Here is a 14,552-nt window from a genome sequence, read left to right on the forward strand (position 1 = left end):
AAAACATTCAACAAATTGATCAAATTGTTTCAAACGATCAACAACTCAGTATAAGAATGACAGCAGAAATGACTTCCATTGATAAAGACATGGTTCAAATTAAGCATGTAAATTTGAACATGATGAAAAGGTGTGCCAAAGTTGTCCCAGGACCTTTAACTCCTGATCAGCAGGAAAAATGCACGCACATTTGTGGAGATATTTAAGTTCAAATTGGAGGAAACTCATTTTCTTTTTAGAAGGAGTGTTTACATGCGATCAAATTTGGATCTTCTGGTATGATCCTGGGACAAAACAGCAGTCAATGCATGGAAAACACCATCGTCACCAAGGATGAAGAAAGCACAAGGCAAGTCCACACTGAAGGCCACGCTGATTGTTGTCTTTGACATTAAGGGGATCATTTTGGAGGAGTGGGTTCCAGAAGGGAATATGTGATGTAATTTGCTTTGTTTGAGGACATTATCATTTTTATGTCACTCTTTTAGATTAAGAAAAACATACATAAAACACAAAAAGGAGGATTTTTGTAAACCATTGTAAAAAAATTGACACTTGAATGTTTGCATAATGCGCATAAAATCTCTGCTGCTGCAAAAACTGATTTATTAAACTGATATTTTGACACATTTCAAGTTAAAGAACATTTGCAACTTCTGCAATTTGAAAATTGCAGCAGGCCATTTGTGGTTTAATCTAATTTGCGATTAATTTCCAGCCCTAATTCTGATTCTGAAAGGTTTTGAGTCTGTGTCAAAGCTAAGAAAAGAACGACAGAAATTATCAGACAACTGTCGAAGAAGAGCAACTACGCTGTTCTGATCAGACCTGAATGCAGAGGTGTGTTGATGCAGAAGGAGAGGAGATTGAAGGAGAAAAACAATGACAATTTTTTGTTGCATTAGTCTCGCTTTCAATAGCCATGCTTCATACATGATAGAGTTTTTGTAGATTTCTGAAACATATTCAGATGTGCAGATATGAACTCTGCAGACTATGTGAAGGTCTGTGCTCTCTGAGAGCCGTGCAGACTCGTTGTTATTCTGCTGCAAAGGTCCACCTTATGCATAAAATTAAATGTTTATATAACCCATTTCATATCAAAAAGTTAAAGAAATGCAGATTTGAATCCAAGATTAACATTTTAGTGAACTGTTTTTCTTTTGCACACAAGGTTATTAGATTTTCATAAAATGTTTCCAGAGGCTTCTTTGAAAAGCTTGAAGAGCAGAATGTTTGAATAAGTAGAAATGTGTTATTTGGGTCTAAGCCTGGTAAAGTTTAAATTTAATAGAGTCTGTCAGAGTTTTTCTTCCTCTTCTCTTTTAACCCGTCTGCCCTCCTCTCTTTCTCTGGTTCTTCTTATTCTAACCGCTCTCTTTCAGAACAAAAGCACAAAGTGAACCACCAGCCCGCTCTCCTCACACAAACATATAATCACATCTTACTGTAGCTGTCCTCCTTTCTTGATTTCTGTAAAATGGCTTCTTGCTTTTATGGGCGACATTCCTATCAAGAAAAGTGCTCACACATTTATGCAGAAAAAAGTCAATAGGAGGAATTTCTCTGATGTAAAATCAAGTTAGAAATGTCTGCTTTTATGCGGATCCGTGTGTGCGTTTGAGCGTCTTTGTCTTTGTGTGTGATATGTTGTGTTTGCTGAGACAGATCAATACTAAGGGCATTAAGGGCTGCCACTGAGCTGGAAGCATATAAATTATGCACCCTGTCAAATGTGTCCCTCATCAGAGCGAGCGAACGGGAAAACTGACTGAAAGACAAGAAGGAGAGACAAACAGTGAGAGGAAAAACAGGAAATAACAGGAGGAGAAAATGAAAATTATTGAGTGTGTATATGGGCACAAAAAGAGAGAAAAATATCTCACACACACTCACAGAAATGAGAGCTTAAAAAACACCAGAGTCATCATTTCTGCTGTATTTCAAGTATTGGATTACGACCATCTGATACTCATTTGCTGCCTACTACTGCGGGGAGAAAAAAAAACAGAAGGAGAGGCAGAGAGAGGAGAGAGATGGAGGGAAACAGAGGGACAAAGGAGGAAAAGGAAAAAGAGAGAGTGGCAGAGAGAATGAGGGGAAACCGGACGGCAGTCGTAAAGATCGCATGAACTAAATGTAAAGAAAGACAAATGAGAAAAGGGAGTGGAAGTGAGATTACAAGCCAAAAAAATTGAGACAATGAAAAGGGAGTGTAAATCAATTAAAGGAAATGAAAAGCACAGACAGAGATGTCAGAGGAGCATGGAGGGAGCAGTGCAGCATGGAAATCAATAATAGTTGAGAAAGAGACTCATCTCTAATGAGCTGAGCCGAACATAATTTACTTTGAATTATTATCCCATTTATCAGATCAATTCTAAACATTTTAGAGCCACAACATGATCAGAGCTGCACCTCTGTGTCTGTGCATGTGTGGGTCTGAATTCTTAGGGATAAAGGAGCATTTCAGTAGAAAGTAAACATGACAAAAACGTAAAAATATGAGCTTGTATTTAGTGCTGCTAAATGTTGTTGATGCCTTGTTTATATGCTTTGCTAAAATTCTGTTTATTTGAGGTTATAAAAAAAGAAAATATCACAAGCTAAATAAAGAAGGCACATAGACATGTTTTATTTTTACAACATATCTATTTCCACTAATCAAAAATAAACCATTAATATTAGAAGCCAAGGATTTAAATACATAGACTGCAGTTCAGCTCTTAGTAACTTATTTCTGCAATATCATATATGTGTTTCTTATATAATCCCCCTGGATACCAATACCTAAATATGTTTATCAGACCTAAAACTTCAGTCCTTTGAACACATTTTAAGGTTTGAGGATGAACAAAGACACAAACTTTAGTACTTAGAGCACACTTTAAGTTTAAAGAATGAGGATTAATACAGAAAAAGACCTTAACTAACATAGGTCTGTTGGTCCAGCCTAAACTCCACTAGTTTATAAGCAAATATGACACAAATTTACAGTCAGTATACACTGATATTCACAACCGTAATATCAGACATAAATATCAGCAGAAATTTGTATCTCTGCTGATATACCGGCATCAGGCCGGTAATATCGGGGCATCCCTGTTGAAGTACAACCTTTTAACCTACAACACAACAGAAGCTTTACTCTGGTTCTGTTTAAAAGCTGTTAGAGTCTTATCTTTTCACCAATAACAGAAAGGTAACAACAGTGTCACCATTTAGGGCTCCGATTGTTAAAGGTCAAGTGTGTAAAATTTAGTCCACTAAGATTTAGCATTTTAAATTACACTGGTTGCAAAAGTGAGCATAGCAATCTAGAATCTGACTGTTGCTCCTCAATTTTACACACTGCACAATTATTTATCAAAGACCTCTTTGTAAGAAGGCTGCAGCATTATTCAATTTATGAACTTCATTTATTTTCATACAAGCATTTTTCATAGAGATAAAAAATGACACCATAGCAGGACTAAGAACCTGAACTATTGATTCTGCACTTTAGACAATGTGCAATAGAGAAGTTTTTAAGTTCAAAATAGAAAAAAAAATAAATGTTATGTGGTGTGTTCTTTCCCTTTGCTGTACCAAAAATGAATTGAACTGTGACTTTAAAACGGAGGTAAGTACTGACCAATATTTTTCTGTACTGTTACACAACTTTTATGGACCAAAAATATATCTCAGTATGTCTTAGATAGATATGTGTGCATAATATACAGTGCTTAATAAGTTTATTAGACCCCCCCAACCCTAACCAAAGTAAGGGTTATGCCACAGCTGCCCTAAATTAACAGCATTGTTAATTACCAAAATCATTTTTTATGTTTCTGCAATGGTTAATACACCAATATGTAGAAGCTCTTGAACCCAAATGATATTCTTAATGCTAAAATATAATTATTATTGTTATCCATGAATTTTCAAATTTACCGATTTACAAAAAAAAATGAAAAAATAGAAAAGCACATAATTATTTCTTGATTAATATGTCAAATTATAGTTGTTTACTTGCATTCCTGAAAAGAAAAGTGAGTTTTAGTGGTTGAATGTTATGCTTGATTAATTTCTGACTTCTCAGAGAAGCCCAGTGAGCCGGCTCAAATTTGGGTAATTCAGTTTGAAATTCCTCATTCCTGTTCAAAATGGTAAAACGTGGAGACCTCACTGAAAACGAAAGAGTCTGCATTAAAGCACTTCATGATGCTAGATGGTCTTTGAGACAAATACGACATGTGGTCTAATAAATTTGTTAAGCACTGTACGTGTCAATATTTTTCCATAAAGATAAAACATGACTGCTACAACACCAGAAGTATAAACTTTTTAATATAACATACTATAACATACTATAATATGATATAATATAATATAATATAATATACCACAGCAATATAAATAGAAATTTTAAATAGACATTTAATTTGGGTTTATTTTTAATTTTGATAATCTAAAATTGCAAATAAATTCCTACATACTGTCTTAATTGTTCAAAAACTATCTGAAAGATTTCTGAATATTGGACATTGTCAAAATTTTGTAAACTTTTAAATACATTTTTTCTCGCTCTGATAAAATCTCCATCATTTTAGTGATCAGTGGTTTCTAAAAGTACAGAAACTAAATGATCTTTACACATATTATAAGAGAGAGGGGAGTGTCTTAAATGCCTAAATACTACGGCAACATTTGAAAAAGTTGCTCCAACTTTTTATAGTTGCACCAATAGTTTAATAAGTCTGGTTTCAATTTATGGAACAAAATTGAATTCATTTATCATACAAAAGCAGTATATATGTAGATAATTAAGTAACTGGTTTGTATAATACTAAATCGTCATTTTGTCTGTCTCAAAGTATAGAGTGATCCTAGAGAGCCAGTTGTTGGATTGTTGTTATAAACTGATGATGAAAATAGCAGGAGCACTTCAGCAGCTGATAGATTGATGAGCACCATGTCGTCACAGCTGCTATCAAACCGTTAAAACTCTGTCTATTAATTTAGACAGCAAAAGACGCTTAAAAATACAGTGAGGACAGACGTAGAGACAGACAGACAGACAGACAGACAGACGCATCATGTCCCATTAAAAGATGGTAAAACGAGATCTGCCCTGTCTCTGCCCCACCTCCTGCCATGATGGCAGCATGTTTGTGAAAAATACCTGGAGGATGAGTAAGACAGCACAAGTTTGTCTGCGTTAGTGTTCGTGTTTACACCAGCAGCCTCAGGTTATTTCACCTGACTTCACCTTTATTTAGAACATGATTAATAGAAAGTTTAAACGGACTTCATGAACTCTAATTACATAATGAGTAAATGTATGTGTTTGTGCTTGTTTTCACACTATAAACCACCCATCACAAAGGCTGCGTATTGATAATGAAAATATGCAGCCTCTATGGAGTTCAGTTTGGAGAAGAACCCCTGCAGAGATGTGAAGACAGCTCAACATGCACTTGTTCAAAGCTGACATGATTTTTTTTTGCTGATTTATATGTTAAAATTATGAGTGTACAAATTGTAGTGCATTTTCATATCATTAATTCAATTAAACAACACGTTTTATCTGTTTTCACCTGCACATCTCATGTCAGCGTAGACAGAGCTCCGAGTGAGACAGTTCTTCATGTGCAGTGCATAGTTAGACTATTATAATTAAAGTCAGTTATGGTGATGGCAGGTTTCATTTTCAATGCAGGACTTTTGCTTGAAATGATCAGATTTTACAGGGTTTTAAGAGGCATCCACCCCAAGATCTGTCATCCGATCAGAGGCATTTCTAGACGCGGCTGGAGAGAAGTGTGGTTTGGAAATGGAGGAAGACCGATACAGCGAACACACACTGCGACACACACCCTCTCTCACTGCAACTACTACTCATCAGATACACTCCCACAGATGAAAATAAGGACAAAAACCCCTTACAATGCTGCCCAGACATAAGACACAAAATACCCAAGTCTTAACCACAATAGAGCTCTGACAATAAGAAACAGAAAGGATATTTTCTCAGAGAATCAGTTCAGCCTTTGAAGCAAAAACCCCTTTTACAAAAACCCTCAAACTGCTTTTTTAATCAACCTACACTTCAGGGCTGGGAAATATAACACATTTTTAAGGTTTTCAACTGTCATACAGGGGTGCACGTGCTGATTTGAAAGAAATATGCCTTGAATAAAAGAACTGAGAAAAAAGAAAGATCACATTGGGTTCCACTAACATTAATATGCTTATTAAGCACAACATAAACAGTTTGAAATGTTAAATCTTAAGAGGAACAATCAATTTATTCTATTTAGGTGCATTTATAGGTAAAAATTAATAGATTCTGATAAATGTTTGACCCCAAGTCCTAGACACCCAATATTAACAAGGAGGGAAAGAAATCATCACGCCAGGCCACTTACACCCACTTTTCCAAATGTTGCCAACATTTTTGCGCAATTTAAACAGCACTCTCTCTTACAGTTATAATATGACAAATGATTTTTACATTTCTGTACTTTTTGAAACCACTGATCATTAAAATAATGTAGACTTAATCATTTTGAAACACCTGGTATTTAAGGTTAAATACATTTTTGAGAACTTCAAAATAAAGGAATATTGCATTACAACATTTTTGCATAAAATTTAGACAGTGTACATGAGTTTGTTGTCAATTTTTTATCATGAAAAATCTAAAATTGCCCAGAATTGGGTGTTCAGGAGTTCTATTTTTTGCTGCCACAGAATAAAACATGTTTCAGTATCATATATTCCCACAAGAATCTCATCAAAGTTTATATTTCTGGTACTCTAACAACCATTTTATTATTCATTTACATAAAAATATCAAAATATATCAGGTATTGTTAGTCAGCAATTAAAAAATACTGAGATACTCTTCTTATATTGGGTGAAGTTTTCCCCAGAAAATGATGAAAAAGATTTATCAACCCCTTAAAAAAGCTGAATCTTTATACTGTGTGATATCTGCAGCTCTTTACACTGCATTTCAGATGTTAAGTTTGGTTGTTGAGGCAGTTTACCGAGTGTTCTTTCTGCTTGCTCTGAGTCTTCTTCCACTACATGTTTACTGTTTGTACCAGAATAAAACATGACAGCTGATGTTTACTTGAAGAGACCAATTTTAGGCTCCAAATTGCAGCCCTGCCGCTGTTTGTTGTGACCTTTAAGAGCACAACATGAACCAAAGTGTGTTGAGACAATGATGACTGCAGCTGCAGAGTATAGACAGCAGAAGTCATGGGCCTATAAGTGAAGCAAAGACATGACTGATAACACGTCTACTTCCTTGTGCAGGAACAGATCAAATCAGAACGCGCTCGCGTCTATCTACACTGCGCTACAGCACAAACTGAACTGGCCCCTCTGTTCTCATAATGACAGCTCAGTTTTGTCCTAGCATTGACATTCATGATCACTACTGTTTCGAATCATCCTTAATGAGCGAGAGCTGACTTTATAGGCCGAAAAATTAATTTCTGTAGCATCATATCCTCATAAACACGCAAATGAACACTTTATCCATTCTTCTCTTTAAATCAGAGATTGAGCATTGATTAGAAATGCATTCCTCTAAATGTTTCCATAGAGGAAACAAAGAAAAGGAGAATTTATTTAGTTGTGGACTCACCACTTCTGACCGTCCATCCCTGCAGGCGTTCTGAAAGCGAGCTTGTCTCTCCTCATGGGGCCGGTCCCTGAAGCCAGTATATTTAATCTGCAGAGACAAACAACATGCAAACACATTTATTCTAATCTGAGTCTGAATATTCATCTCTTAATTTGGGATTGAAAAAATCACACAGGGCTGTTTGACTTTAATGCCATACTCTTTGCCAACAGAAGGTCAGAATTTGATGATAAGCCACAGGAATGCTGATAAAAGTGTGCACATCTGTCATAGCCTCCATGAAAACATAATGATAGATAGATAGATAGATAGATAGATAGATAGATAGATAGATAGATAGATTATCCCAAAGGAAATTCAAGTTTCAATTGTTCAATTTTCACATAAAGCCAAGGCAAGAAATATAGCAATAAAGATGACAATAAGGAACAAATGTGGCAACAGAGCAAAAATATATAAGGAATATATAAGGGAAAAATCCCTTTTGTGAGGAAAATTTTAGGAGACATTAATAAGAACAAACATAATGTATGAAAAACTAAATATTGTGGTTTTTTACACTGCTTAAAGTACTTGGAAAGCTGTGTGTCAGAGCAGAAACATCATAAATAGACATAAGGAAGCAAAGTATTACCATGGGACATCTATGGAATATATATGGGATAGTAGGGGCGTTATTCGGATCAGACTTTTAGGGGTGCTCAGCCCCCTAAAAATAATTTTTAAGTCTTCATGCTGTACATTTAATTTCATTCAACAGCAAATATTTACAGATGATTTCCATAATAATGTGAATTCTAGACCAAAAAATATTTTGAAGACATTTAATTAAAGCTCTTATAGACTGTTTCTGCAAATGAATTACTACACTGTCGCTATTATTTATGATTATGTATCATGTGTAGATTGCTTTGTCAGCCATTCAGAATAGGGAGCTTTATTATTGAGCCATATTTTAACACTATACCCTTGTACTAATATATCAATTAAGTTTTGACTGGTAGTAATGCCTCCATGTACAACTACTTTTTCAAAAGAAAGCTTTTAAGAGTCTTTTTCTCATCACTTAAATGAAATTAATCCAAATAAACAGTCTAAACATAATATTAACACTAAAAATCTAAGCCACCATATTTGGAAATTTCTGTTAAATATAAAATTCAGATATCTGAAAGTTTCAGTCAAATTTCCTCTATTATGTCAGGGGTGCTGAAGTGAAAGTGTGCTTGAGCAGCCTTAAAAGAGGTCTAAATCACCTATGTGGGAAAGTAACTTCAATTTGTTCATTAAATACGTTCAACAAAAAGATAAGAGACAAATCGTTAAAAGAAATAAAATAAATTGGCTGAAAGTCCATCGTTGTTATTTTAATTGGCTTTACTCCAGATAACTTTCATTTTTTGGGTAGTTTTTTAGTGTTTTTATCCTCCTGTTTCAAACGTGTATTACATGGATGAAGTTTGAGAGGACTGGAGCCTCCAGCATGCTTCTCAGTCTTTATTTCCGCTGTCTAACAGAATGGATCCAGCACACTCACCTCACACTCCCTGCTCAACTTGCGGAAAAACTCCTCATTGTCAAACTTGCTCCTCTGGTCCGGGACTACCCGCGGCATCTTCACCTTCACAGTTCAGCCTCTTCTCTCTCACTTTTTCACCTTTTGTTTAGTAAGATCCCACTGAGGAGCCTAAAAGTTCAATCTCGCCTTCCGTCCCTCACTCTTCTTTCTTTCTTTCACTCACTTCTCTTCCGTGTCTGTGTATTTCTTTCCCCTCTTCCCTGTGTGGAGCAATGTGCTTTCTGTTGCTCCTCTTGTTGTGATGGTCTGCGTCTGGCTGCGGCTCCTGGTCGCCTCTGACTCCAAATAGCTCTTATTAAGTGACCCGCCGCGGTAGATAAAGCTTACTTTGACCGTGTGGCGCTCCCTCCCTCCCTCTCTCGCTCTCTCACTGTGTGTCAGCGTCTCTCTACTTCCCTCTCTCTCCCTTGACGAGCGTGTGATCTCCAGTAAGTGGCAACAAACGAGCGCTCTCTGTCTGTGTGTCTCTGCTCTACCTGCAACTTTCAAAGTGCTCCTCCCTCATGGGCCCGCCGACTGCTGCGCATTCAGGAGACTTCGGACACAAATAAAGCAGAAATGATTATGTAAGTATAACCTGCAATTTAGGGCTTTAGGTGAAAGCCAGAGCTTCTATGACACAGTGTGTTTCATGCTTTTATAGCACAGGACAAAATATCTTCCTTACACTTCATGCGGCCTAGTTTAAGTTTCATGTAAATATTGCTGATCTTGCTAGCGCTGTTGAACAAAATGCCACTTCTAGAAGTTAGTTTAATACTCGAGGAGCTTTTACGGGTTATATTTGATTGATTTTAAGTGAGGCTTGGGTAAAATAACCCGCAAAAACAATCATTACAACAAAACAAAACGTCCTTAAGTTTAAATCTCATTCTTTCGTCAGTTGTTGTTAAAACTTTAAAGCTCTTGCTCCTTTTTTCCTCTTCGTGAACAGACCGGTCAAGCACAGAAGTCAAATATCAAAATTACGAGTGGCCCCTGAACGCATCCACAGTCTACTTCCTGGCTCCGTCGAGTCGCTCTTGTGACTGTACACCCAAAATACCCCCTCCTCAAGCCCCCACACCTCCACCCACCCCCCATTCACAATAATAATACTACTACACACGCTACTCCGAGGTGCCCCTGCGCATGCGTGTGGTCTGGACCGCAGGAACTTTATAGGATCCTTATGTGAGGAGGAAAGGAGGGAGGGGACGGACAGACAGTACTTAAATGTTTCACCTAATCCCACATTTATGCTAAAATCCACCAGAAATGTTGGGAAAAATAAAATATATGTAACGTCATTTATTGATAGGGATTGCAAACTGATGGAAAAGTTAAACATTGTGTTTCCTTGTCAGGACGAGGATGCAAAGAAGAATCATCTGTTAATACCTCAGTGGAAAAGTTTGCCCCAGGACAGTGAACCCTTTTAATGCCGTAAATCAGTCAAATCTCAGCAGCACTCCATCAGCAATCTTTTTATAGGCCAGCTGACGTCTAAGGAATGTGCTCGGTTATACAAATGTGGTACAATCCATTATTACACAAGAAACAGTGGAATTTGATTTGACTGTGTTCAGAAATGCACCTCACCCTGTGCAGCTTTCATGACATGTTTTCATGAGTTTTCTTAATGTGTGAAAACAGCTTTAACGGGGCATGAGGATCTAAATATTTAATGAAGAAGCAAATAGAGCTAAAGCAGAGCAAAGACAGAGGAAATGTTTGACTTACTATCTATCCATCAGTGTTAATTTTGGCAGCTATTTTTAATTTTTGTCTCAGTCTTAGTCTTCAAATGAAACGTCTCTTAGTTTTAGTCACATTTTAGTCATTTCTACCCCTTCTAGTTTTAGTCTAGTTTTCGTCAACAAAAACCCAATAACATTCTGGTCTAGTTTTAGTCCATAAAAGTCCTCACATTTAAGTCTTTACTTTTAGTCCAAGTATTTATTCTCTTGCCTAAATCTGGTACCAAATCATGGTAGTGTGTTCTCTGCACTCTGCTAAACCTGGGGTCCCTGCTTTCTAATGCTGAGAGGCAGAATAGCTATTAGATGCACTGTTTCTTGACAAATTTACCCACAGCGGAGAAATATCATAGATTTTGAATGTCCGACAAAAACTAAATAACATTTTAGTCTAATTTTAGTCAACCTGACGAAAGCTAAACTTAGTTTTTGTCAGTTTTAGCCATCACATATCTATTTTCGTTAGTCTTAGTCTGTTTTTTTGTCATCGAGAAAGGCTGTCGATGAACATTTTAGTCATAGTTTTAGTCGACAAAATTAACACTGCTATCCATGCATTTGAATGGAAGCACAACTCACAGGGAATGGTAATGTTTCCCCATAGCTAATGTCTGTGTTAATAAAAAAGTCACTTCAATTTAATTTATAGTCATGTTCAGTTGTCAAAAGAAGCAGAAGTTTACTTTCACCTTTAAAAGAGCAATGATACTCGTCACATGGCTATTTTGTGGCGACTTGTGGCTCTTTTAAACTTGAAAATCTGCTTTTAGGTAGTTTTATTTAGGCAAGGCACAACGGACGCGTTCACCAGTCGAAACGCGTCCGTTGTGCTTTGCCTAAATAAAACAACCTAAAAGGACATTTTTGAGTGCTGACGTCTCCTTTTCTAGTAAGTCTTTTTTGTCGTGTACTTTAAGGAGTTTATTGTTTGGAGGGTTCTCCTTTTTCCACTTTCTCTTTTAAATTGGAAAAATAATCCCTCAGAGAAACCTTAAGAAAGGAAATATGGATATCAGAAATGAGCCATTGCAGGCTTGAAATGTCAGATTTCAATTGGCAACCTTTAATTTTTTGGTATATTTCCATCAAATGTGTGCAAGAGAGAATATGCAAGATATATATCTCTGGTTCTTGAGAAAGGTGCAAACCAGGTTCCAAACTTAACCTTACACTGTTGTTTTACAATGGCGTGAAGTGAATATTTTTGTTGGTCTCATCTAGCAGTTGTGTGAAAGGACGGATTTTTAATTAAGCATTTTTTCAAATTATTTCTTTGCTCATCATAGCTTGATTTTTGTCAACTCCTTCAGACACTCTAAAATGTATTTTTTATTTTATTTTATTTTATTTTATTTTATTTTATTTTATTTTATTTTATTTTATTTTTATTTTTATTTTATTGATTCAAGATAGATGTCAAGTTCTACGTTTTCTAATACCTGTATTCAGTAATGGGATTTAAAAATAAAATGCATTATTTTCTGGAATGGAAATTATGTCTTGTTGCCTTGTATTTGCCCATCCTAAACCTTTTACCTTGTCTTGTGCAGTGTTAATTTTGGCAGCTATTTTCGATTTTAGTCTCAGTCTTAGTCTTCAAATGAAATGCCTCTTAGTTTTAGTCACATTTTAGTCATTTCTACCCTTCATAGTTTTAGTCGACAAAAACTAAAAAAAAACACTTTAGTCTAGTTTTAGTCCATAAAAAGTCCTCACATTTTAGTCTTTAATTGTAGTCCAAGCATTTATTTTTATTGCCCCAGGGTGTTCTCTGCACCCTGCAAAACCTGGGGTTCTGCTTTCTGCTGCTGAGAGGCAGAATGCATTGTTTATTGACAAATTTACCCACAGCGGAGAAATATTATAAATTTTGAATGGTCAATAAACTTCATTATATTTTAGTCTAGTTTTAGTCATCTTGACGAAAACTAAACCTACGTTTAGTCAGTTTTAGTCATCAAAAATCTACTTTTGTTGGTCTTAGTCTAGTTTTCGTCATGGAAAAAAAGGCAGTCGATGAACATTTTTAGTCAAAGTTTTAGTGGATGAAATGAAAACTGCTTGAAGGTAATAAAAACTACGCCTGACCCGGTCTTCACCTCTGAGGAAGTTTAACTAAAGGGTCATCAGAGCGGTCAACAACCTCACCAACATGTTTTGTGTTTCTATGTCTTATCTTGAGGCTATAAAGTACCCTCAACCTGGAGTTAGAGGGTTAATTGTGGGGACAAGAACTTGTTTTACGATCTATTTTATGATCTGTGTTGTAGCCATGCTGTTCTCCTGCTGATTGTTGTCACAGTGTTACTTTTCCTGTCTTTTTAGAAAATCCCACCACATTTTCACTTATTTTTTTCATCCATTTGAAGAATCTCATGTGAGAATTTTATGATTTTCTAACTTTGTCTTAAATATTAGCCAGCTGATAACAGAGGATAGTGTTTTTTTGTAAAAAAAAGAAACAAAACAAAACAAAACAATTATCTGACTAAGCTGAAAAATAGGATAAAAAAGTGATGGCTTAAACTAGCCTTTAATTTGGATGAAATTCACCAACACCAGTGCAAACAGGTGAAAGAAAACTGCAGGTCACTGCAACACAACCACAACCACTAAAGACAAAAACACAAGCCATTCATCCAAATGGACTCATTTAACACTTAATAAATACATAATAACAGGCTTACACCAAGAAATTAATAAATAAAAAAGATAAATCTACATAGATAGATATGTTTCACTAACTTTTCAACTTCACCTTTCCATGGACACAACAGTCTGTGCTTGTCAAGTTTGGCAGATTCAGGTTATCCACAAAAGAGCGAGTGTTAAAAGAATGAAGCAGCTTCATTATGTGCACAGGGATCACACTGGTCATTGGCTGGTTGCAGCTGGATATAATAAACGTCATCATCCCGTCCTACACATGGAGCACTTCCCTGAATTTTACCTACTTCATCCTCACTCTGACTTCACACCAGCTTGACTCAGGGACTGGCAGAAAAGTTCTGCACAAAGTCAGAGTGAAAAAGCGGTTTGTTTGCATTCACACATGCTGCACACCCTGAAAATTTCATGAATATTTTAGGAGTTCTGTGCATGAGCAATACACTAAAGAGTCAGCGTTTTTAAAAATACTTTTTAATAAGTTTGACAGTTACAACAGGATGAGATTTCAGTAAAAAGTAAATGGCGTTTCTCCATCACTATGAATGTTGCAGAGGTGTAAAGCCTGAGGTGGTCTCCTTTTCACACCGTGCTGTCTTTGAGGTCTTAACCGTGGCATCACTGAGACAAAATGTTATCAGTGGAGTCAGCGGGGGGTGCTACCTGATCACAAATCCCAGTGTGTGTGTAAGTGGAGCTCCTGCTGTGCCATGCTATCCTGTCACCCTAAAAACAGGGGAAGGGGACAGGTTTTTTCACAGGGGTTCTCAAACTTTTCAGCCTGCGATCCCCCAGATAATGGTGATGAAGACCAGGGGACCCCACCGTCCCTAAGATTGGTTGTGGCATTGTGGCCATGCACATTCAAGATTTCAGCATAAATCTACTCTTTGTTTCTTCGAAGGCATCTCGTGACCCCCACTCA

The 14,552-nt window shown here is 36.4% G+C and overlaps 1 protein-coding gene across 4 annotated transcripts in view; it reads right to left on the bottom strand.

Moving 5' to 3' along the window:
* cbfb (core-binding factor subunit beta) overlaps positions 1–9,726 on the bottom strand; it is a 66,792-nt gene extending 57,066 nt beyond the window's left edge. For all 4 annotated transcript variants that reach the window (XM_041796271.1, XM_041796270.1, XM_041796274.1 and 1 more), the window contains exons 1-2: positions 9,180–9,726; positions 7,643–7,729 (exon numbers count right to left, since the gene is read on the bottom strand). In XM_041796271.1, coding sequence (XP_041652205.1) covers positions 7,643–7,729; positions 9,180–9,257 — 165 coding nt within the window. In that variant the 5' untranslated portion in view covers positions 9,258–9,726. The remainder of the gene's footprint in view (positions 1–7,642; positions 7,730–9,179) is intronic.
* Positions 9,727–14,552: the final 4,826 nt, after the last annotated feature.

The sequence above is a fragment of the Cheilinus undulatus genome, linkage group 9, assembly GCF_018320785.1.
Source record: "Cheilinus undulatus linkage group 9, ASM1832078v1, whole genome shotgun sequence".
NCBI classification, from domain to species: Eukaryota; Metazoa; Chordata; class Actinopteri; order Labriformes; family Labridae; genus Cheilinus; species Cheilinus undulatus.